This window comes from Heterocephalus glaber, unplaced genomic scaffold, assembly GCF_053883595.1.
Source record: "Heterocephalus glaber isolate CG9 unplaced genomic scaffold, H.glaber_assembly_v1.0 deba00001600, whole genome shotgun sequence".
Taxonomy (NCBI): Eukaryota; Metazoa; Chordata; class Mammalia; order Rodentia; family Bathyergidae; genus Heterocephalus; species Heterocephalus glaber.
The window spans coordinates 3,168,077-3,192,296 of record NW_028258372.1 but is presented as its reverse complement, the minus strand read 5'-3'; the positions used below and the strand labels follow the sequence as shown (position 1 = coordinate 3,192,296).

General features: G+C 39.3%; 1 protein-coding gene across 5 annotated transcripts in view; it reads left to right on the top strand.

Moving 5' to 3' along the window:
* Pld5 (phospholipase D family member 5) overlaps positions 1–24,220 on the top strand; it is a 365,640-nt gene that overhangs the window by 270,476 nt on the left and 70,944 nt on the right. For 3 of the 5 annotated variants that reach the window (XM_087194269.1, XM_087194270.1, XM_087194271.1), the window contains 2 exons: positions 5,159–5,286; positions 7,726–7,806. In XM_087194269.1, the coding sequence (XP_087050395.1) occupies positions 5,159–5,286; positions 7,726–7,806 (209 nt within the window). The remainder of the gene's footprint in view (positions 1–5,158; positions 5,287–7,725; positions 7,807–24,220) is intronic. The other 2 variants (XM_004853520.3, XM_021265541.2) reach the window with 1 other exon arrangement.

Genomic DNA, 24,220 nt, shown 5'->3' with positions numbered 1-24,220 from the left:
GAAATTTTCTTTTATTATTTACTTTGTGATTTCTTCTCCTCTGATTTTCTCTCTAGAATTGCTAAAATAGGATTTTGAGTATCTTAGTGAAACCCTGGTATTTCTTACCTTCTTTTTTGCTTACATTTATCATGTTTTTCTTTTCTTTTCTTCCTATTTCTGGTGAGGTCTGTTTTTCTTCCTTTAAGACATTGATTGATACATTAACTCCCCTAGATTTCTCTTCCATGCATCAATTTTTCAATCACTGTGTCAACCTCTTTGTGTTCACTCTGTATTGTAAGTAAATTACTTTAATTGAACTTCTGGATCATCATTTCAGTTTTCAGTGTTGCCAATCATGTAGTAGATTGCCTTGATTGAATTTTTTAATTTGTAAGGATATTGCTATGCTAATCACATTTTCACCACTGTGATAAAATACCTGATAAGAACAATTTATAAGAAGAAACTAGTATTTATTTTGGCTCCCAGTTTCAGAGGCTTCAGTTCATGGTGTATTAGTTAGTCTCATTTCTTTTGGGCCTGTGATGAGGCAGCACATCGTGGTAGAAGCGTGTGGTAGAGCACTGCTGCTCATCTCATAGTGGTCAGGAAGCAAAGAGAGAGAGGGGTGGTCTAAGGTCCCAGTATCCCCATCCAGGATCCCCCCAGTGACCTAACATTCTCCCACTTCCTGAAGGTCCCACCAGCTCCCACTAGTGCCACATGCTGGGGACCAAGCCTTTAACACATGCACCTTCCAGGGACATTGAGGGTCCAAACTGTAACACTTGCCTTAGATGATTCATTTGAAATATCTCTGTGACTGTCCCAAAGAATTCCAGTGTCTTCCATTTAATCTGATTAGTGGCAGCCATATGCTTTTCTACTTGATGAGCTTCCTTTAGGCTGCTGATGTAGTAGACAAGTCATCTTACACAATGTAATCAGGTGTGTCACCTCAGAATCCTGGAAGGCTACTGGCTCTATTGAACAGCAAATGGGAAGGAAAACAGAACAATGTGGGCTCAAACCCACAAACCTTCTCCACTACTCCTGGGTCACCCAGCAGCAGTGGTAGCTCTGAGAGGCTGCCTTCTTCTAGAGACCTTTGGAACCAGTGCAGAAGCCTGGGAAGTGCCCCTCATCCCCATCTCAGTGGCTATGTCAATTGCTGGGTGACCTCAACAGGAAGGGAAAAGAAGTCATAAGCGTGAGCTCTGTCCTCCAACCTCCCAGACCTGTCATTTTCTAATAGAACTAGCGAGCCACTGTAGAGTGTTTTTTCTGAGCTGTTCTGAGTGCAGTTTTCTTATTATTTTGTGATGGTGGTCCATGGACCCGTGGTCTCAGCCTTGCTCTCTACCATTGAGCCTGCCTTCCAGCCCGTTAGCTTATTTTTAGGCATAATTGAAGAAGTCTTTTAATTAAATTTCACTTTTAAGGTTAAGTTCATTATTCTTTTTAAGCGTAATTTTTATTTTTAAGCCTAATGATTCCTGAAATCAACTATTTCTATAAGAGGCTTAACAGTCAGTTGGTCTAGAATCTAATAATCAAATGCAGTATTTCCATAGAAACAGAATATCCTAATTGTAAGAAAAATGTGTGGGAAGAAAGAGACAACTCCAGGAAACTACCTTTGTGAGTCCAGACCCATAGATTAAAGAGAAAATATCAAAGGCAACCTATAAAAAATTCTACAGCATACTTTTGACAACATTTGGAAGATATGCTAAAATTAAAAATGCAGGGTGCTCTTATGGCTTGCTAAATGCTTTGATTAAACTGCACTGGCTAATAAAAATTAAAGCTCCTGAGCCAGGGATTTAGCTCAGTGGTTACGCCGCCTGCCTTGCAAGCGAAAGAACCCGAGTTCGATCCCCAGCACCAAAAAATAAAAAATTAAAAAAAAAATTAAAGCTCCCAAGAACTTTCAAACTATGACCTTTTTCCTTGTTCATGCAAATTAATATATTGAGAAGAAGAGATTAATTAATTAATTAATAGATGTCTGTTGCAAACCTTGCTTTCAGGAAACCTGTAAAAGCCTTTCTATAAACCTATCATTAATAACTAAGGCATTTCCTTTTGACATGCTTTGGAGACTCAATAATCTGTTCAAAAGGTAGTGATAAACTCATTTTTGTGTTATTATGTATATACATATGTGGTAAAATATATTTTAGAAACAAAGTGGTGAACACTGAATTTGGGATCATAGTTGCATCCTAGGAAAGTGATAGGGCTATGGGATAAGGCATAAACATGCAGACTCATTTAATGAGGGTTTCTCATCCATGGGACTGTCATTGTGTTGGACTAGGTAACTGTTGTGGTTGACTGTTTTGTGCACTGTAGGACATTCAGTAGTATCCCTGCCTCTACCCACTGAATACTAATAGCAGCCCCCTCATGCCTGTCACCACCACCAACAACAAAAATAACTCCAGACCTTGCTATGGTTCCCTCAGGGGAGGGAGTGGTAGAGGCCTGAATCCACCCAATATTAGTCAGCTTTCCCGTTGCTGGACAAAATACCTGACATTTACAACTTAAAGGAGGGGAGGTTTAATAGGCTCACAGATTCAAAAGATTCAGCCCATGCTTGGCTGGACCCAAGGCAGGAACATCATAGTAGAGGGTGTGGCAGAGCAAAGCTGCTTAGTTCATGGTGGCAAGAAGCAGAGCAGGGGAACAGTGCTGGAGAGGAAAGGGTGGAGGACCGGATGTAGACCCGAAAGTCACATCTCCACGCCCCGCTGGAAACACACACCCTCAGGTGTGCTTTGCTCATCCCTTGGGCAGCTCTCAAGCCAGCCAAGTTGACAGTCCGCCTTAACCACCAAGAACTTCAGTTGAGAAGCACTGTGTTAATCATGTTGGTAAAGTAATCCTAGTGTTCAGTAAAGTGGAAGGTTCACAAATGTCCACTGTATTATTGTGCTTTATAGTTTTTTATAAGTTGCATATTTTTTTTTCTTTTTCTTTTTTTGTACCAGGGATCGAACTAAGGACCTTGCGTTTTCAAGGCAGGTAGTGGCACCACTGAGCGAAATCCTCAGCCCTAGTTGTATTTTTTTTTTTTTTTGGTACCAGGGATCGAACTCGGGTCCTTGGGCTTGCAAGGCAGGCAGTGGAACCACAGAGCTAAATCCCTGGCCCACTTGTATATATTTTTAATGTACCTTATATTATATGACATAAAAGTTGCTGGCAACATGCATTCAGCAGGGATTCTCTGGACATAAACATGGAGATAGAGTCTTATTTCTATCATGGACATCCGTGAGGAATATGAAACTTTATTTTACCAGTGTACTTATTCTCTTTTATGTCATTCTGATGAGTATTTGGAGACTGTTTATTTTAGATCTTCACATTTTTAAATCATTTAATCATGCAACTAGAACTTTACTTTTAAAAATTTGTATAAGTTTTTAGGCCAAAACAGAATATTTTGGTCAAATACAAAAATATTCATATAAAGATTGTAGGACCTTTAAAACTATATGTGCACACAATAAAGACAATATTATCTGTTATTCATAAGAAAAACTTATCGAATAAAAAGGATCCTTCTAAAGCCAGCTAAAATATCATATAATTTATTCTAATGATTTAGAAGAATTCAGAGTAAAAAGTAGAACTGGTCTAAGGGATCATTGTCTTTTTAGCCTATTCTAAAACCTCTCTGTCTCTCTCTCTCTGTCTCTCTCTGTCTCTCTCTCTCTCTCCAGTGCTGAATTTTGAACCCAGGACCTTCTGCATTCTAGGCAAATGCTTTGCCACTACTCAGTTACACCTCCTATCCTTTATATAACATACCTTATGTTTTTCCCAGGAGTTAGAGGTTATGTTCATGGTGTAAATATCTCTCCCTCCTTTCTAATACCCTAGTACGCATCCTTATACATACAGTATTGTGTATTCCTGGTAATGAAGATTCTGACAATGAGATGTGCCACTGGAATATATTATCATCATTAATATTGAATGTCTGAAGACAGAATCACTTAGTTCATTGTGAGCATATGCACATAGATTTGCTCTCTTAAAAAGAATGGACTGGCAGCAGAAATATTTTTATATCATCCTGAATTGAATGGACTAATGCTTCTTTTCAGAGGTTCTAAATGCATTTAAGGGGGCAATGCTTAAAAGTTTGACAGTGGATTCTGCCACATTCTTATTAAAATGGTCAAATTCAGCTCTTTAAATGTATTTTTGGTTTTTACAAGAGTCTCAGTGATTTAGTTAACCATTAGTAGAACTTGACTAATCCTTGCTTAAACTAAAAACTACTAAATAGAGAAAGGCCATGAAGAGACCAAATCTAAAATAATAAAGGGGAAAATGAAGAGGTAAAGGCAAGTGTATGGCTGGAATCCAATATGCACCCTCAAAAAGCTCATTGTTTTGAAGGCTGGGTTGCCTTTAGGAAGTGATTGGGTCAGGAGAGTTCTAACTTCTTCTGTGGCTCCTTCCTCTCTGGCTCTTTCCTCTTCCTCTCTCAGCTTCCCAGTTGCCATGAGGTGAGCAGTTTCTTCCACCTCGCCCTTACGCTGTGGTACTCCTGCCTTGGCACCAACTGACTATGGACTAAAACTCCTGCAATCATGAACCAAAATCAATCTTTCTTTCTTTAAGTTGTTTTTCTCAGGTATTTGGTCACAGAAATGCAAAGCTAACATAAGAAATGAAAGGATAAAAGGGTGAAATAATATATAGAAAGTGTAAGTCCAGTTTCTTTATTGGCAGAGTTGTAATACTGAAGAAAACAAGTCCTTCTATTGACTGCAAAGCTGTAGTTAAGTGTATTAGAAAAGAAAAATAACGAGAGTGTGTGGTACACCTCTTTCACCATCTAGATGGGAAGTGTCAGGGTAGGAATTTTATACAGATCTGGGTGACTTGAGAAGCCAAGGCCTATCATAGGTACAGAGCCTTCCCTGTATATACACAGGAAGAATCCTTTGGAGGTTGTGTACTCTTCTCATGGGTAACAAAATAGTACCTTGAGGGGTCTTTGCTGTACCTACCTAATGTGACTGTTTGGCTTCTCCAAATCACAATTGGGCTCTATGGCAGATCATGAATGTTGCTGCTGGTCAATAATTGATTGCCTTGCAAAGCCTTGAAGCAAAGGCTGACTGAGATCTCCTTGAACTCCTAGGGGCTGAGGTGACGTACATGAACATGACTGCCTACAACAAGGGCCGGCTGCAGTCCTCCTTCTGGATTGTGGACAAACAGCACGTTTATATTGGCAGCGCCGGTTTGGACTGGCAGTCCCTGGGACAGGTAATCTTTCCACATTATCTAAACTCAAAGCTCTGTCAGCATCAGAACATCCACTCCATCAAGCACTCAGCTGCCTCTGTCCACAGTGGTTGAGGGAACTAAAACCTACAGCATTTTAAAATTTTTTATTACTCATTTGTGGTGCTGATGATCGAACTAAGGGTCTTGTTCATGCAAAGCACACCATCAACCACTAAGTTACACCCCAGCCATAGTGTTTATTATTTTTAACGTAGTTTGAAGAGGTTCACCAGTGTTTACTATGAAATAATAAACCTTCCTCATCAAAATTATTTCACCAAAAAGGAACTGACAAAATTATTGCCACTGCTTTGATGCTTTTTTTATTCAAATGCTACTTGCAGATTCTTTGTAGTATGTAATTTACATTACCCAAACCAAAGTCTTTGGGATGTATCACACAATCCATGAGAAAGAGGAAAACATACCAACCCAGGATAAGATAGTATGTCAGTTATTATTTTAATATATCTTAACATGCCAGTGTTATATCTTACTCTTTGCAAATGATTAACCTTAACTATATCAAATATACCTACATTGACAATCATGTACTTTTCATATTTTTATTCTTGCCAGAGACAATCCGTAGAAGATTACAAAATCTCCACCTTTCCTTTGGGCAACCATGCCAGAGGCCTGGCCAATCAGCCTTGTGTCCCAGAGTGTCCACGCCCCTCATTTTAACTCCCCTCTTTGACATGAAGATCACTAATTCCACCAAGGGAGTTACACTGTACATCAGTTTATTTCTTATGAGAAAGAAAGCATTGAGGTGCAGGAGATCCCTGACTGTGACAGCATCACACGGGGCAATGAGAGAAGGGAACATCGCCGTCCATTCTGTCAGTTCTGCACATTCACCCTTCTGCCTCCCGATTCCCACCATTCTGTTTTCCTTCTTAAACTGCTGCCTTCCGCACTTACTTGCTCCATCCGTTTTTCCACTTTTATGGTGAAACATGTAAACATGCTCAGGGGTAAAAGAAATAAACCATGGGCCAAATAAATGTCAACAATCCAATTGTTTCCCTCTCCACCGAATGAATGGCATACAGCAAAGGGAAAATTTACCCAAGGTGTTTTTTCTAGTTTTGAATTTAAAGGATAGCCAAAGGAATCCAGGCTCTGGGATTGCTTTTTTCTGGTAAGAGAGTTCTCCAATCCAATCAATGAAATTTCATGGTTCTTTTGAGATGAAGACACCATGAAAGATAGAGAAAACACTGTGTATGTTACATTTGCTTAAAAAATTAGAAGGTGCTGTCTACAGATTTACAAATGTCTCTGAACAAAATAAGAACAATAATAAACATTGTGGCATATATTAAGTGCCACATGTTTTCGGAGCTACTCAAATAGATATTTACTTTAACTCTCACAGTATTCTTAGGAGATGAATACTATTATTGTGTCTATTTTATTGCTTTAAACTGAGGTTCAATATTGAATCTTAAGCTTGCTCTTCCAGTAGTAATTTTGAGATGCAAAGTATAATCTTGATTCTATAAGTTTCTTGTCAACACACATATAAAAATCCGGATTAAAACAACAATGACTTCAGAAATGAGAAATAAGGCAATAGTGTAAATTTAGAGTATTTAGGAGGAGCTGGTCAAACTTATGGAAATATCTCAGTTTATGTTTTGCTTTCTTTGTATTTACAAAATACTAATCAATAAACATCTGCCCAATAATTTGCAGTCGGATCTCCTATAAGATACGCATAATCTTGGCTCAATGACAATATTGATTATTCATAAATTCTTCTACTAAGTGGTTTTTAACTTGAGCATAGCTTGCTTGCTTATTTTTCCCACCACCAAATGTGCTTACCCACCACCAAAGTTTATTTCTTTTGTTATTAACTGTTATTAATTGATAAGTTGTGAAGTTTTGTGGATTTTGTTTGAATGAGTTTTGAATGACTGAGGTTTAGGGAAGGTGTCTTTATTTTCACTATATTACCTCCTTAAACAGATGGATATATGGTTTCTCTGCTTGAAGACTACCACTTTGTTTTGGTTATTGTTGTTTGTTTCATAGAAAAATAAATTGATCTTTAAGGCATTCATCCTTTACCTATACAGTTATTTGAATATCATTTCCTTTTCAAATAGATCGTCACATGAAATGTGAAAATTTCCCTGTTTTAACCATAGTAAACTCAGTGTAAGGATAAATTGCAAGTGATTTCTTGTTATTCAAATGAATCAAAGCCATATACAATCTTTCCTAGCTTACATGTTGCCAGGCAGTACTTAGTTTCCCTCCATATTACAGAGAAGAGCAAAGTGGTCCATGAATATTCTGCAAAAGTCAGAAAGCATCATGACCTGTTTCTCAGCTCACAGCCACCTCAGCTCCTTTCCTGAGGCCCTGTCAGCTCCTTGATTCATCTAATGTCATTCTCAATAGGAACTAGAGCATTGCTCTCTCTTATGCTGCTGCGTGGAGCTGTGCCTGTGGATCTGTCTGAGGAAGTGTCACTCTGACCAGGTCGTATGGTTTATTCGTTCTTAGCTTCTAAGCCATGCAATGAGAGGCAGAATAAACAGAGTGGATTTTTTTAGATTTGTCTCCCTTAGCTTGAATATAGCCATAAAGTTATTCTTTAAAAACCTGGTATTTAAGTACAGAGTAAATATAATGTAGGGATTAAAGATGAATGCATTTTATGACCTACCGGAAATTCACAGATAGGAAAGCCATGGAAACGTGCTGAGCACTTCCAACATCCTGCTGAAGGGGGGCAGGGGAAGAGTCATTCTCACCAGCTAAGCCTGGGGTAGAGCAGCCTTGGGCTGGCTGGAGAAAGGCAGCAAGAGTGCATAAAAAGTAAATGTTGTGGGAAATGTTTAAGCCATAGTGATTTCAAGCCATATGGGACTTGCCATATGAACTTCTTTTGTGGAAATCTGTGTTCTTTTGGCTGTGAATTTGATAGCAGGTTAGTCTCCTTGGAGGTCAGGGAAGTGGAACAAGGTAGGTGAAAGAAATCTTTTCCAAAATTACTATTCATATGCCAGCCACTGCTTGTGTGTGTATGTGCGTGTGTGTGTGTGTATCACTTTCTTTCATGATCATGCCATGATACTTATAGATTTCCTCTCTCTTGTGCTTTTCTCTAAGAAAAATTAGCAACACTATTCATTAGGAAATCCTTTGCTCATTCACCTCTTTCCCACTGTAAACCCTTGATGACATGGTGGCCATGGAATAAGAGCTACTCCCGCTCACGACTTGAGGTCTACAAACTCACTTAATCTGAGTTGAATTTCAAAGACGAAGGTCCCCTGTGTTTGCCTCTGTACTTCTCACCTCCTGTTGATCCATCAGGGCCTCCCTTAGAATTCTTAGCTGCAGGGAGCCCTGTGGAAAGAAAGAGAAAGCTTCCTAAAGCTTCCCACCCAGGCATCTGGAGTTCTGCATCTCAGGAGTGTGGCAGAACACCAAGGAGGAAAGGAAAAACACAAAGCAAACAAAAGACTAACCAGCATGTGAAGCTGAAAGGAAAGTACACACACTTCAAACCACAGGGCTCCGGAGGTGGGATGCTGAATAGGAGAAGCTGGGAACGAAAAGGTGAAATTCACACTTTTAGAAAAAGTTGCACTGATAATATTTGGAACAAACCTTCTTAGATTAGCTATTAGCCTGGAGTTGAAGGTGGGATGTAATAGGTTCCTTCGTCAGTAGAACCAAGTAGCTCTGCAGAAGGGAGAGTTTTGAACAGTGTACATATAATTACAACAAACAAGAATGGGCCTCTTTCAACTCTGTGAATGTGAAAAGAAGTAAAAGACATATGTGAAATCAGCAGAGCATGTGGGAGCAGTAAGAGACCGGTGACTGAGCCATGTAGCAGTGTGGGGCAGGTGGTGCCAGGCGCGGCAGTCTGCACAGATCTGCTCCCATCATAGGAGTGAGGAACACACCAACCAGCCCAGGGTCTGCTTGGTGTCTGCAGTCACTGAAACATTTAACTCTGGAGCTGGAGATTACATCAGAGAATAAGACCAGTGTAGTGTTTTCCAATGGCGTGCTTTATGAAATGTTGTTTCGGTGAGATAGTCGCAATTACTACTGGAGAAGCGGACTCTGCTCAACCTAAGATTGAGAAACTGTGGGCTTCATTTAAATAGGTTTCTTCATTCTGGGACTCCTGGGTGTTTAACATGCCTGTGGGCTGTGTGGATCTCTAAGACGGCAGAGAGTATGCAGCATCTGTCAAGCCTACTTGACCATAAAACTCTTTCCACAGTTCACTTTATGGATCAAGTGTTCCCGAAGCCTACTAATTTACACAAATGCTGCTCTACACAGCCTCTCACCATCAGATGGGATCACTGAGGCAAGGGGCCAGGGCCAGCGGGCTGTTCGGTCACTTACCCTATATGCAGCCTCCATGGATCCCAGCAACCTCAGTTCCAGAATACTCAAAAAATATCTCATCTGTATTGATCATATGCAGGTTTTCTTCTTGTCATTGTTCCCTAAACAATACAGTGTAGCACCTATGTATGTAACATTTATTGGGTATTCCAAATAAACTGGAGATGATTCAGAGTACACAGGAGGATGTATGTAAATGATACGTAAGTGCCAGGGCATTGGATGTGAGGGACTGGAGCTTCTGCAGCTTTTACTGTCCATGAAGTTTCTTAGACTCAATCCCCAGGGGATACCGGGAGATGATATATGTCCTATTGGTGCCATTTCTCTGGAGATCCCTGACTAAGATTGTGACTATGAGAAGTGGAAGGAGGATGTGACAGGAGAGGCCTGGCAGAGCTGTCACAGTGACTTGTGGGCTGTGAGGAGCCCGAGGGAGCTGGAGGCATTGCTTCCAGAACCTAGGACTGGACCAGCTGGGAGAGGGACCACACCATCGGTAAAAACAGAGATTGTCATCAGGATGAGCGCTGGTGTCCAGTGGGCTGCTGGAAAGACAGCTCAGGTACCTGGACAGTGATGGTTCTTCTCTGGACCCAAGGCTAGTGATTTCATTCCAGCTACTCTTTCTAACAGTAATCCTTTCGTGGGCCGGTGATGCGAGTCACACTTCCTCTGCCTCATGAAGTCTCGTCTCTTCTTTCTGGCCTCCGTAGGGACTGAGATTGTACCCTGACAATAATAATGAGAGTGAACACCAAGACTTCAGGTGTCTGTGATTCCCTCTTCTTGTTCCCTTTACTTTCAATTAAACGCAGAAGCACTGCGATGGAGTCCTGAAGACCTGGTGTGGCTGCCAGTGGGCAGGAGGTCACTGTCACGGAGCCCACACTGTTGATCCTGTTCAGTGCTAGTGCTGAGCTGACACTTTCCTCAGAACTTAATGAGCTGCAAGGACCTCTTAGCTCCTAGGAAAGTGGTGCCTTTGTTACTAGAATCAAAATGGAAAAGAAACAAAGCAAAAGGGAATTCAACGACAAATACAGCAGAGAATAATTAATATTCCTTAGGAACCATGGAATGACAGAAAACAAATGATTAATTCTCCCTTTATTGATTTAAAAGATTACCTCTGCCACTCAGAAAGATCATCTTTGTTTGCATATGCACTCTACAATAAATGAGGGAGTGGAAGCTCCATTTTTAATAAAATAACTATGTTAGCAGACTGCATTTTCAGTAACAAAATCATACATATTTTGTACAATTTTTAAAATGATGGGGCCAGGGATTTAGCTCAGTGGTTCTGCCGCCTGCCTTGCAAGTGCAAGGTCCCAAGTTCGATCCTTGGTACCAAAAATAAAAAATAAAAATAAAAATAAAATGACAATTTGGCAAATAATATTATTCCAAAAGAACATAAGTAGGAAGTCCTTTTCCTTATTCTTCTACTGGAAACATTCTTACAAAACCAGTTTATTGTCTGATGTAGTTTCAATATACACAATTACATGAAAAAATAAGAGCATCATTTGCCCTCTTCTTTTGCCCTTCCTGAGATTTAGTCAGTAGGTCGTTCATAAGTGAAATTTATTTCTGAGATTTTTCCTCATATGTCCTTCCAACCTCTGGTTCCTGAATATGTTCTGAGTGACATGTTGGCCCGAGCTGTCTTCCTCCTCCTCCTCCCCCTCCTCCTCCTCTTCCTCCTCTTCCTCTTCCTCCTCTTCCTCCTCTTCTCCTTCTTCTCTTTCACCTGCCCCCAATCCCTTCTCTCCCCCCTACCCCCGCCCCTTCCTTCTTCTTTTTCTTCTTCCTCCCCCCTTACCTTCTCCTCTTCTTCCTCCTCCTCCTCCTTCTCCCTCTGTAGTTATAATATATCTAGCTAAACTCCCTCTTAAATATGTTGCCCAAGATTCAAATATACTTCAAAAGCAGCCTCCCCATTGCTTGTTGTATTAGTTACTTTACTGTCATTGCTGAGACAAAATACCCAAGACCCAAAGTTAGAAGGGAAGGGGTTTATTTGGCTTACAGTTCATAGAGGTTTCAGTCCATCATAGGCTGGCTCCAAGGCAGGGTGAATGGCAGACAGGCATTGCAGAGGAGAAACAACATGGTGTGTACAAGGCAGCAAAGGCAACAAGGAACCTTAACAGGATCTCCCTGCCCCTTTTATCCTACTCAGACCACTTAGGATGGGTAGCACTCACGCCCTTAATTCCAGTTCCCTTGAGCCTAGCATTACAGCATGAATCAGTTCCAGCTTCACATACTCTAGATCAAGCCTATGACCACAGGAGGCTTTGGGGGGACATCCAAACCCAAACCATAACACCTGTACTCCGACAGGCACTGTATTTCGGAAAACAGAGGCTGACTCCAGATTTGCTGTTTTGCTAGATTCATTATTTTAGGTGCCTATTACTAGGCTTGCTTTTTGGCCGTGTAACCCACTGATTGGAGTCAGAATTTAAATTGAAATTTTTTCTAGCTCTTATATGACCCAAAGCAAGTTATCATTCATCCCTGAGTTCCCATTTATTCATTTCTACAAATTAAACTAATAATAATGACCTCATGCAATTGATAGGGGGACCAAATAGGATAAAGAAATGCACCTAGCACCACACCTGCATCAGGTTATCGCTCAATGCAATGTAGCCGTAGAGTTGACGACAAGGAAACAATAAGTTTTCCAGGTCAGAAGAACAGGGGATGCCAAGGGCACTGGTGCTTATTTCTTGCCTTTGGCAGAGATGTCATAAATCCCCCTAGGTTTGCTCATAAACATACGTCCTAGTTCGAAGTTCAGCAAGGAGGGCAGTGGCACCCAAAGGGCAGGGACTAGTGACTGTGATCTTTGCAGGGAGATCGTTATGTCTTGCCATAGGGCTTTATGCTGTGTCCTGGAGACATGGACTAGTTACACATTTAACTCTTGCTGTTCAAGGTTATTATCAGTGGTGATACCTAGTGGCCAATTAACCGAATTTGTAAGTGGTACAAATCTGGGACACATAGCTAAAACATTGGTTTTTAGAAACAAGACTGAGGGTTTCAACAAGTTAATCAGAACAGGAGGAAATTAAACAGAGTGTGGAAATAATGAAGACCACTCATGTGAAAATAAGAAAAGGCTGTGGCAGGCACTCCAAGGCAGGCAGAGGGGACCTGGGATGTGGCTCAGTGGTAGAGCACTTGCCTGGCATGTGCAAGATTCTGAATTGTTTATCCCAACATTTTGGAGGAAAGGAAAAAAGCATTTGAAGTGGGTGCAGTGGAAACTACTTAGGAGGCTGAGGCAGAAGGCTCTCTTGAGTTGAAGACCTATCTGGAAACAAAGCAAGACTTTGTCTCAAAATTTAAAAAAAATTTTTTTAATTTAAAAAAAGCAAAGGCAGGGGAGTGGGAAAGCTTCTTCATGGTGGAAAAAAGTCTTCAAGTAAGCTCTTAGCAGGTAGATTGCATATGAGCAAAGTAGAAGCAGGGCATCCTTGTGACTAGTGAGTAGATAAGAGGAGCATATTTGCTTTCTCTGGTTTATCCTAAGGTGCAAAAATTAGGGAAACTGGCAATTATTAGTCAAGTCCTGTCTGTTTAGGGCTGATTGCTACTGGATGATTGTTTGGCTCCCTGGAATGATTGCTGCAGATAACGGGTTGGTTTCCTGGATCTGCCACTGCGGGTTGTGGGTGAAAGTTCTGTTTATGTATATGGGCTGGCTATTCTACATCTGTGTATTCAGTCTCTCAGGGATAACACCACCCTTCTTTTAAACCCCCAACCCCACTTCCTGCCTCCCCACACACTGGTTTTAAAGCCCCTCAGGTGTGTCTAGGAACCCATATAGAGAATCAGGATGGGGTATCATCTGACTATGGATTAATTACGTGAAATCCCAGCACCTACTTGAGTGCCTGGCATAATTAGATGCTTAAAAGACAGTATTAAATGGATGCATGTATTCACAAACTACAGTGTATTTAGCCATCAAGTCTTAAAAGTCTTACCATATGAGAACTGGAATAATGATTGGAAATTACAGGGGAAGGGATTTCCATCAATGCAAGCAAGAATTTTCTGACACTAAAACTGTCCATCTGTGGTCAGGACAGCCCTGTGAAGAAGTTACTTCCTGGGGTCATCTCTCCAGTAACTGGAAATAGTTTGGCATGGGCTACATGTATGATGGAGGAAGGGTGGGCAGAGTGAAAGTAGTTGTAGGGAACAGGGAAAGGGGATGTTACTAGAACCTCTGAAGTAAGTCCTAGTCTCTTGCAAGCCATGGCAGCACAAGGTGAATTAACATAATATACAAGAAAGGTAGAAAAAATGAGACTTGGATAAGAAGCTGAGCTTTGGGCTTGATCAGTGCTGCTCTGGGCAGCAAAGACGAAAGGCTCCAGCTTACCACACCTTTTATTCAGTACATAAGGATAAACCAAGTGTAACAAGTGACTTGCAGAGAGTTCAGTACATCGGGATAAACAAAGTGTAACAGTCCAAGAACAATGGGGAACTGAGTAGATGAAGATTTTGTTCCTCCAAGGATGTCTTCAGCTGGTGTAATCTTGTCCTGGAGCATCACAGCATCACCAGATCATTGAAGTCTCAGTTGTGACCGAAGGACAAAATGGAATTATGTCTCAAAATGCCATAGCTGGCCTGTAGGCCGGAGAACTAGGCCTAATCAAATGATTTTCCCCTAAAATTATGTAGCATTGCTCCCAAAAAGTAGTGTAGTTTCTTCATCAAAACTTACACATGTAAGTTCAGTAATGTGAGCTGATATCATTGTCATCACCATTATTTTTCACAACCTACTAGCGCATGTAGGGAGAACTTAGTATACCTCTGTTTCCTCACCTGAACTTAGGAGCCATGGGGCAGATGAGTTACACCCCAAAACCTGGTCACAAACACTCATTCTTTATGGTAGGCTTGGTCACAGAGCAAGCTTTCCCCAAGGTGGTCCACACCGATTTAGTAATATTTCTGACACTACCCTCATGGTGGTTGAAAATATGCCATTGATTATGAAAATAATGCAGAAAAATTCCACTTTGAACCATGGAGGGTTGCTTCTGGTTTTGTTTTTTCATAAGGTAAAATTCTAATTGGCAAAGCTTGTTGATTATGTACATACAGATTTTGTGTCCTTTAACCAAATTTTTAAATGTTGCACTGAAAATGTTTCTTGGAGGGCTTAGTCATACCTAGGAAATGTGTTTAACAACTGTATTAACAAAGATTCACTTAGGTGAATTTTATAGCCCTATTTTTCTTACTTCCTGGCTTTCATATTTTAATTGAAAAAAAGTGGATTGTAGTTCTTGACAAAATGACTTCCAATAGTACTAGTCTTAGGCAGATCCTGGTGAGCAGTGGTGTGGACCACAGCCACTCGGCTGCAGGCAGATCCCAGCCAGGGCCCGGCCCAGACACCAGTGACATGGACACAAGAGCCCAAGCCAAAGGGCAGCCCAGAAAAGAGCTGCACAGGTGCACAAGCTTCATCCAGAGGTCCTCCCCCTATCATTGGTAAATGCATGGAGACCCTAGCCAGAAACCTGCTCAGACGCCATGGTCTGGGGTGCATATCTCTGAGCCAAAAACCCTCCCAGACAACAGCTACATAGAGGGGCAGGCCCTAGCCAGAGGCACACCCAGATACCATCCCAACTGGGCACAGGCCCCAGCCAGAACCCTGTCCAAACAATAGGTCAGCTCAGGGACCCAGAAGCCAACCATTCTGAACCCAGGAATTGGTACACTGGTGAGCAGCAGAGAAAAGGTTGTTCAGTGGCTGGCTGAGAATTGAAGATCACTGGTTGAGCAAAAAGTTGCCTCAACAAAGGCACAGCAGGATGCATCAATTGAAATGAGAAGACATGTAAATAAGTCTCAAAACCAGACTTCCAGGTCACCTAAAGCAACCCAAAAGGGAAACGAGATGGAACAATCTGATACTCAACCACCTGGACTCTCTGTACTGGCAACAAAAGAGGATCTGGAAAAAATAAAATCAGAAATAATTTCTCAGATAACAACAGAGATTGTGCTCATAGTGCAAGACATGATTAATAAATCTAGAGAGGACACAGATTAAAAAAAAATACAGGAGCTGAGGAACATGATGAAATCCCACCATAGGAAACAAATGGAATCCATATAACAAACCTTTCCAAGAGATTAAAACATTCCATGGAAAGTTTACAGAGCAGAATGAGTGAGTGTGAGGATAGAATTTCAGATATAGAAAATAGGAGGATTGCAATTACTGACCAGGAAAAGAAAAATTTCTCAAAAAAAGTAAGGGACCATGAGAAATCAATCAAGCAGCTGGTAGAGGATGCAAAGAAGAATAATATAGACTGATCGGAGTCAATGAAGAAAAAGAAGAGGGTTTAGATAACATTAAAAAATTGAATATAGAAGTAATGGTAAAAAACTTCCCAAGTAGGGGGAAAGAACTTGACATACAGATAACTGAGGCATACAGGACTCCAACAGCCTTGATCAAAAAAATCTACACTGAAGCATATAAGAGTTAAGATTCCAGAAACCCAACAGAAGAACAAAATTCTACTAGCAGTTAGAGAAAAGAAACATATCACATACAAAGGAAAGCCCATCACAGTCACAGAAGACTTCTCAGCACAAACGCTCAAGGCAAGAAGAGCTTAGAGTGACGTATTTCAAGCTCTAAAGGAAAACAGCCTCCAACCCAGATTGATATACCCTAAAAAACTATCTTTCAAAATTGATGGAGAAATAAGATACTTTCATGACAGAGAGCACCTTAGGAAATTCATGAATACCAAACCAGCACTCCAAAGAATTTTAAACAATATCCTAGGAAAAGACAATGAGAATCACAACCCCAGGAAGCCCAGCAGAATGAATCCATTAGGCACGACAAGAAATTAAACCCAAAATGGGAGAATCTACCATAAAGAAAAAGTCATGACAATGATAAGTCAATACATATCAGGTATAACCATCAATGTTAATGGTCTCAATTCACCAATCAAAAGAAATAGACTGGAAGAATGGGTCAAGAAGCAAAATCCAACAATATGCTGCATACAAGAAACATACTTAATTCAAAAAGAAACTCAAAGACTGAAAGTTGAAGGGTGGAAAACAATACTCCATGCGACAGGAACCTGAAAAAGAGGAAGAGTAGCTATACTCTTTGCAGAACAAGTGGATTTCTAACCAGCACTGATCAAGGGAGACAAAGAAGGACACTACATCCTTATAAAAGGAACAATCCAAGAGAAAGAAATGACAATAATATATATGCACCAAACACTAGTGCGCCCAACTATATAAAACAAATACTAATGGACATGGAAAATGAAATAAGCACTAATACAGTTGTAGTGGGAGAGGTCAACACCCCACTATCACAAATATATAGATCAACTAGACAAAAAACAAACAACAAAATACTAGAACTCAAACTCTTGAGCAAATGAATTTAACAGATGTTTAAAGAGTGTTCACCCCACAAACTCAGAATAAACATTCTTTCCATCTGCACATGGTTCCTTCTCCAGAATAGACCACATACTCGCTCATAAAACATGTTTAAGTAAGTGCAAAGGAATTGAAGTTATCCCATGTATATGATCAGACCATAGTGTGATGAAATTGGAGATCAATAGCAAAAGAAACCACAAGAATTTCATAAACACATGGAAATTGAACAACACACTTGTGAATAACTAATGGGTCACAGAGGAAATTAAAGAAGAAATCAGACAGTTCCTACAATTAAATGACAATGCCAATACAACATATCAGTATCTATGGGACACAGTGAAAGCAGTCTTAGGAAAATTCATAGCACTGAATACTCATATTAGAAAAACAGAGTGAGCCCAATTAAACAACCTGATGCTGAACCTCAAGCTTCTAGAAAAAGAAGAGAACAAACCCAAAGCTCATACAAGGGAGGAAATTATAAAGATCAGAGCAGAAATCAATGCAATGGAGACTGGGAGAACAATACAAAAAATCAGTGAAGCAAAGAATTGGTTCTTCGAAAGAATGAACAAATTTGACAAACCCTTAGCCAACCTTATCAAAAAAAAGGAATGAAAAGCCCCAAATCCATACAATTAAGAATGAAAAGGAGAGAAGCTCAGCCGGTCCCAGCACCCGGAAGGAAGCTCTCCACCTCCATCCCAGGCTCCTAGGGCAGAGAAGGTGAGCTGGTTCCAGAAGCTGGAAGGAAGCTCCCCCGCTGCCATCCTAAGCTCCTAGGGCAGAGAAGGTGAGCTGCGTGGGTACCAGAAGCACCCCCCACCCCGTGGAAATGAGAAAACACACAAACAAGCCTCAAAAACAGACTTCCAGATCACCTACAGCAACCCCAAAGGGAAACGAAATGGAACAATCTGATACTCAACCACCTGGACTCACTGAACTGGAAACAAAAGAGGATCTGGGAAAGATGAAATCAGAAATAATTACTCAGATAACAGCAAAGATTTTTCTCATGGTGCAAGACATGATTAATAAATCTAGAGAGGACACAGATAAAAAAAATAGAGGATCTGAGGAACATGATGGAATCCCAACATAGGAAACAAATGGAATCCATAAAACAGATACAAACAGATTTCCAAGAGACTAAAAACTCCATTGAAAGTCTGCACAGCAGAATGAACCAATGTGAGGATAGAATTTCACATATGGAAGATAAGATTGCAATTAGTGAGGAGGAAAAGAAAAATTGCTTTAAAATTGTAAGGGAACATGAGAAATCAATCCAGCAGCTGCTAGATGATGCAAAGAAGAATAACATAAGACTGATTGGAGTCAATGAAGAAAGAGGAGAGAGTGCAGATGACATAAAAAACTGTTCACAGAAGTGATGGCAGAAAACTTCCCAAGGAGGGGAAAAGAACTTGACATACAGATAAGTGAGGCATATAGGACTCCAGCTAGCCTTAATCAAAAAAAATCTACACATAGGCATATAATAGTTAGGATTCCAGAAATCCAACAGAAGAACAAAATTCTACAAGCAGTGAGAAAAAAGAAACATATCACATACAAAGGAAAGCCCATCAGAATCACAGCAGACTTCTCAATGCAAACCCTCGAGGCAAGAAGAGCTTGGAGTGATGTATTTCAAGCCCTAAAGGAAAACAGCCTCCAACCCAGATTGATGTACCCTGCAAAACTGTCTTTCAAAATTGATGGAGAAATAAGATACTTTCATGATAAAGAGCACCTCAGGAGCTTCATGAATACCAAACCAGCACTCCAAAACATTTTAGACAATACCCTAGGAAAAGACAATGAGGATCACAACCCCAGGAAACCCAGCAGAATGAATCCATTGGGTGTGACAAATTCAACACAAAGGGGGAGAATCCAACAAAAAGAAAAAGTCATGACAAGGCTTTTAAAACTTTTAACTTCATCTCCCTAATGAGTGTATAACTCAGTCTTACTATTGTACTGATTAGTATTTTTCTGATTCTAGAGTTGCACACCTTTCCTTGTGCTATACTGGCTATTTATCATCTTACATCTACATTTTAATTGGGTTGTTTATTAATGAGCTGTAAGAGTTCTTTATATATTCTGGTCATAGGTTATATGCATTGGAAATATGGTCTGTTTAAGGACTACTTTTCATTTTAATGATATCATTTAAAGTTCTAAATTTTGATGGAATCTCATTTATCAAATTTTTTCTTTTATACATCATGTCTTTTGTATACTAGGTAGTTCCTGCCTACCCTGAATTCATAAATATTTTCCCTTATAATTTCTTCTTAAATTTTCATACTTTTAGGCTTTCTTATTTAGGTTCATAGATCCCTTCAAGTTATTTTCATGTATGGAAATAAAAGGTTGAGGTTAATTTTTTATATATGGATACCAGGTGTTCTAGTGCCATTTGCTGAAAACACTATCTCTTCCTCAGCTCTTGAGTTGAGTTTATATTCTATAAAATGCTAATGTTAAATAATCTTTCAAAACTCAGTGGACCATATATGTGTGGTTCTATTTCTAGATTCTCTATTTTATTCAAATGATCTATATGTCTTTCCTTACACCCACACTGCCTTGATTACTGTAGCTTTAGAAGAAGTCTTAAAATTAGGTACTAAACATCTTACAACACTGTTTTTGTTTTTGTTTTTAACTTTTGTAGGTCCTTTGTACTCCTACATAACTTTTAAATTTCAATATCCAATTCTTCATTTATAGCAAGTATACACAGACCTGAATTTTTATATATACCTTGTGTTTTCTCATTCTGCTAAATTCAAGTACAAGTTCTAGGGGCTCCTAGAGATTTCTTAGTATTTTCTTGGTAGATGATCATTTCATCTACATATAAAGATTTTGCTTCTGCCGTGCCAATCCTATCCTAGTTGTGTCATTTTATTGCTAGACTCTTTTGATGGGGCCTAAGTTTCAAAGTTTAATGGACAGATAAAGATTAAGCATATGTGCCCTTGTTCCCCACCTTAAGGAAAAAGCATTGTATCTTCTCCATTCATATAAGGTGTTCTCCCTGTAAGTATGGAGTACATGTCTTTAATCTGTTGAGAAGGTTCTGTTCTACCTCTAGTCTCCTTATAGCTTTTACCATGAACAGCTGTAGAATTTAGTCCAATACTTTTTCTGCAACTAGTGACAGGATCATATGGCTTTTTCCTTTCCTCTGTTAAAATGATGACTTTTGGGGATGGATCTTCCAATGCTGAACCAACACTGCCATTCCTATAACAAAACCACTTTCTACATCCTGCCAGATCTGACTTCTAACAGTTTGTTTTGTTAAACAAATTTCTATCTATGTTCATACTTTTTCTTGTACTATCTTTAGCCAGTTTTAGAATTAGCACAATGTTGAGTTCCTAAAATGAGGGGAGAAGTCTTCCTTCTTTTTTCTACTTTAATTGTTTGATATAATTTATCAGTTAAAATGTTTATGAGCCTGCTGTTGTCATATAGGTAGGTTTTCAAGCTAGGAATATACTTTCTTTAATAGGTGCTATTCAAATTTTATATTTCCTCCAGAGTTAGTTTCATTAATTTGTCTTCCAAGGTACTTCTTAGAAGTTGTCAAATTTATTTCAAAAAAGATTTTTGTAATATGCTTTCTATATCCTTTTAAATTCTGTAAAATCTGTGGTAATGTCTCCTAGATCTTAATATTGTAATTTTAAAAATGTATAACTGATATTGTGTAACAGGAAGAAAAGGGGAAAAAGAGCAGGGGAATTGGGAGGGGTAGGGGAAGGGAAAAAAGGGAAAGGAAAAAATATGAGAAGAGGAAAAAAATGGAAACAAGGTCTTTGCAAATAGGGAAGGGTGGAGGGGGTGAAGGGAGGGCAAGGGAAGGGGAAAAAAATAAGAACCAAGAGACTCATGTAATGGTACAAGATCCCAATGATGAATGTAACTGTATTTTATACCTAAAATGTACCAATAAAGTTAATGGGGTAAAAAAAATAAATAAAAGAAAAATTAAAAAAATTAAAAAAGAATGAAAAGGATGAAATTACAATGGACCCAGGCCGCCATGCCACCGCTCGTAGGGCAGAGGAGGTGAGCCAATCCCAGCTCCCAAGAGGAGGCTCCCCACTGCCATTCCACTGCTCCTTGGGCAGAGGAAGTGAGCCAATCCCAGCGCCCAGGAGGAGGCTCCCCACATTCCACTGCTCCTTGGGCAGAGGAGGTGAGCCCTGCGGGCACTGGCAGTACCATGCCTGCCCCCCGTGGAAATGAGAAGACACATAAACAAGCCTCAAAAACAGACTTCCAGATCACCTACAGCAACCCCAAAGGGAAAGGAGATGAAACAATCTGATACTCAACCACCTGGACTCCCTGAACTGGAAACAAAAGAAGATCTGGAAAAAAATGAAATCAAAAATAATTTCTCAGATAACAGCAAAGATTGTGCCCATAGTGCAAGACATGATTAATAAATCTGGAGAGGACACAGATTAAAAAAATAGAGAATCTGAGGATCATGATGGAATCCCAACATAGGAAACAAATAGAATCCATAAAACAGATTACAAACAGATTTACAGGAGATTAAAAACTCCATTGAAAGTCTACACAGCAGAATGAACCAATGTGAGGACAGAATTTCAGATATAGAAGATAAGATTACAATTAGTGACCAGGAAAAGAAAAATTGCTTTAAAATTGTAAGGGACCACAAGAAAGCAATCCAGCAGCTGCTAGACGATGCAAAGAAGAATAACATAAGACTGATTGGAGTCAGTGAAGAAACAGGAGAGAGTACAAATGACTTTAAAAAGCTGTTCACTGAAGTTATGGCAGAAAACTTCCCAAGGAGGGGAAAAGAACTTGACATACAGATAAGTGAGGTATATAGGACTCCAACTAGCCTTGATCAAAAAAATCTACACATAGGCATATTATAGTTAGGATTCCAGAAACTCAACAGAAGAACAAAATTCTACAAGCAGTTAGAGAAAAGAAACATATCACATACAAAGGAAAGCCCATCAGAATCACAGCAGACTTCTCAATGCAAACCCTCAAGGCAAGAAGAGCTTGGAGTGATGTATTGCAAGCCCTAAAAGAAAACAGCCTCCAACCCAGATTGATGTACCCTGCAAAACTGTCTTTCAAAATTGATGGAGAAATAAGATACTTTCATGATAAAGAGCACCTCAGGAGCTTCATGAATACCAAACCAGCACTCCAAAAACTTTTAGACAATATCCTAGGAAAAGGCAATGAGGATCACAACCCCAGGAAACCCAGCAGAATGAATCCATTGGGTGTGACAAATTCAACAGAAAGGGGGAGAATCTAACAAAAAGAAAAAGTCATGACAAGGCTTTTAAAACTTTTAACTTCATCTCCCTAGTGAGTGTATAATTCAATCTTCTTCTTGTACTGATTAGTATTTTTCTGATTCTAGTGTTGCACACCTTTCCTTGTGCTATACTAGCTGTTTATCATCTTCTTGTGTCTACTTTTTAACTGGGTTGTCTATTAATGAGCTGTAAGTGTTCTTTATATATTCTGGTCATAGGTTATATGCATTGGAAATATGGTCTATTTAAGGACTACTTTTCATTTTCTTAGCGATGTCATTTAAAGTTCTAAATTTTGATGGAATCTCATTTATCAATTTTTTTCTTTTATATATCATGTTTTTTGTATCCTAGGAAGTTCTTGCCTACCCTAAATTCGTAAATATTTTCCCTTATAATTTCTTCTTAAAGTTTTATAGTTTTAGTCTTTCATATTTAGGTTCATAGATCCTTTCAAGTTATTTTTATGTATGGAAATAAAGGTTTGAGGTTAATTTTTTATATACAGATACCAGGTGTTCTAGTGCCATTTGCTGAAAGCACTACCTTTTCCTCAGCTCTTGAATTGAGTTTATATTCTGTAAAATGTTAATGTTAAATAATCTCAAAACTCAGTGGACCATATATGTGTGATTCTATTACTAGATTCTCTGTTTTATTGCAATGATCTATATGTCTTTCCTTACACCAACACTGCCTTGATTGCTATAGCTTTAGAAGAAGTCTTAAAATTAGGTACTAAACATCTTCCAAACTGTTTTTTTTCTTTTTACTTTTCTAGGTCCTTTGTACTTCTACATAACTTTTAAATTTCAATATCCAATTCTTCATTTATAGCAAGTATTCATAGATCTGAATTTTTATATATACCTTGTGTTTTCTAATTCTGCTAAATTCAAATACAAGTTCTAGGGGCTCTTAGAGATTTCTTAGTATTTTTTCTGTAGATGATCATTTCATCTACATATAAAGATTTTGCTTCTACCTTGCCAATCCTATCCCAATTGTGTCATTTTATTGCCAGACTCTTTTGGTTTAGGCCTATGTTTCCAACTTTAATGGACAGATGAATAGTAGGCATATATGCCCTTGTTCCCCACCTTAGGGAGAAAGCATTGTATCTTCTCCATTCATATAAGGCATTTTTGCTGGAAGTATGGAGTACATGTCCTTAATCTGTTGAGAAGGTTCTGTTCTACTTCTAGTCTCCTTATAGCTTTTACCATGAACAGCTGTAGAATTTAGTCCAATACTTTTTCTGCAACTAGTGACAGGATCATTTGGCTTTTTCCTTTTCTCTGTTAAAATGATGACTTTTGGGGGTGGATCTTCCAATGCTGAACCAACACTGCCATCCCTATAATAAAACCACTTTCTACATCCTGCCAGATCTGACTTCCAATAGTTTGTTTCGTTAAACAAATTTTTATCTATGTTCATACTTTTTTCTTCATTATCTTTAATCCAATTTTAGGATTAGCACAGTGTTGATTTCCTAAAATGAGGGGAGAAGTGTTCCTCTTTTTTTCTGCTTTAAATGTTTGATATAATTTATCAGTTAAAATGCATACGAGGCTGTTGTCACATAGGTAGGTTTTCAAGGTAGGAATATACTTTCTTTAATAGGAGCTATTCACATTTATACTTCCTCCAGAGTTAGTTTCATTAATTTG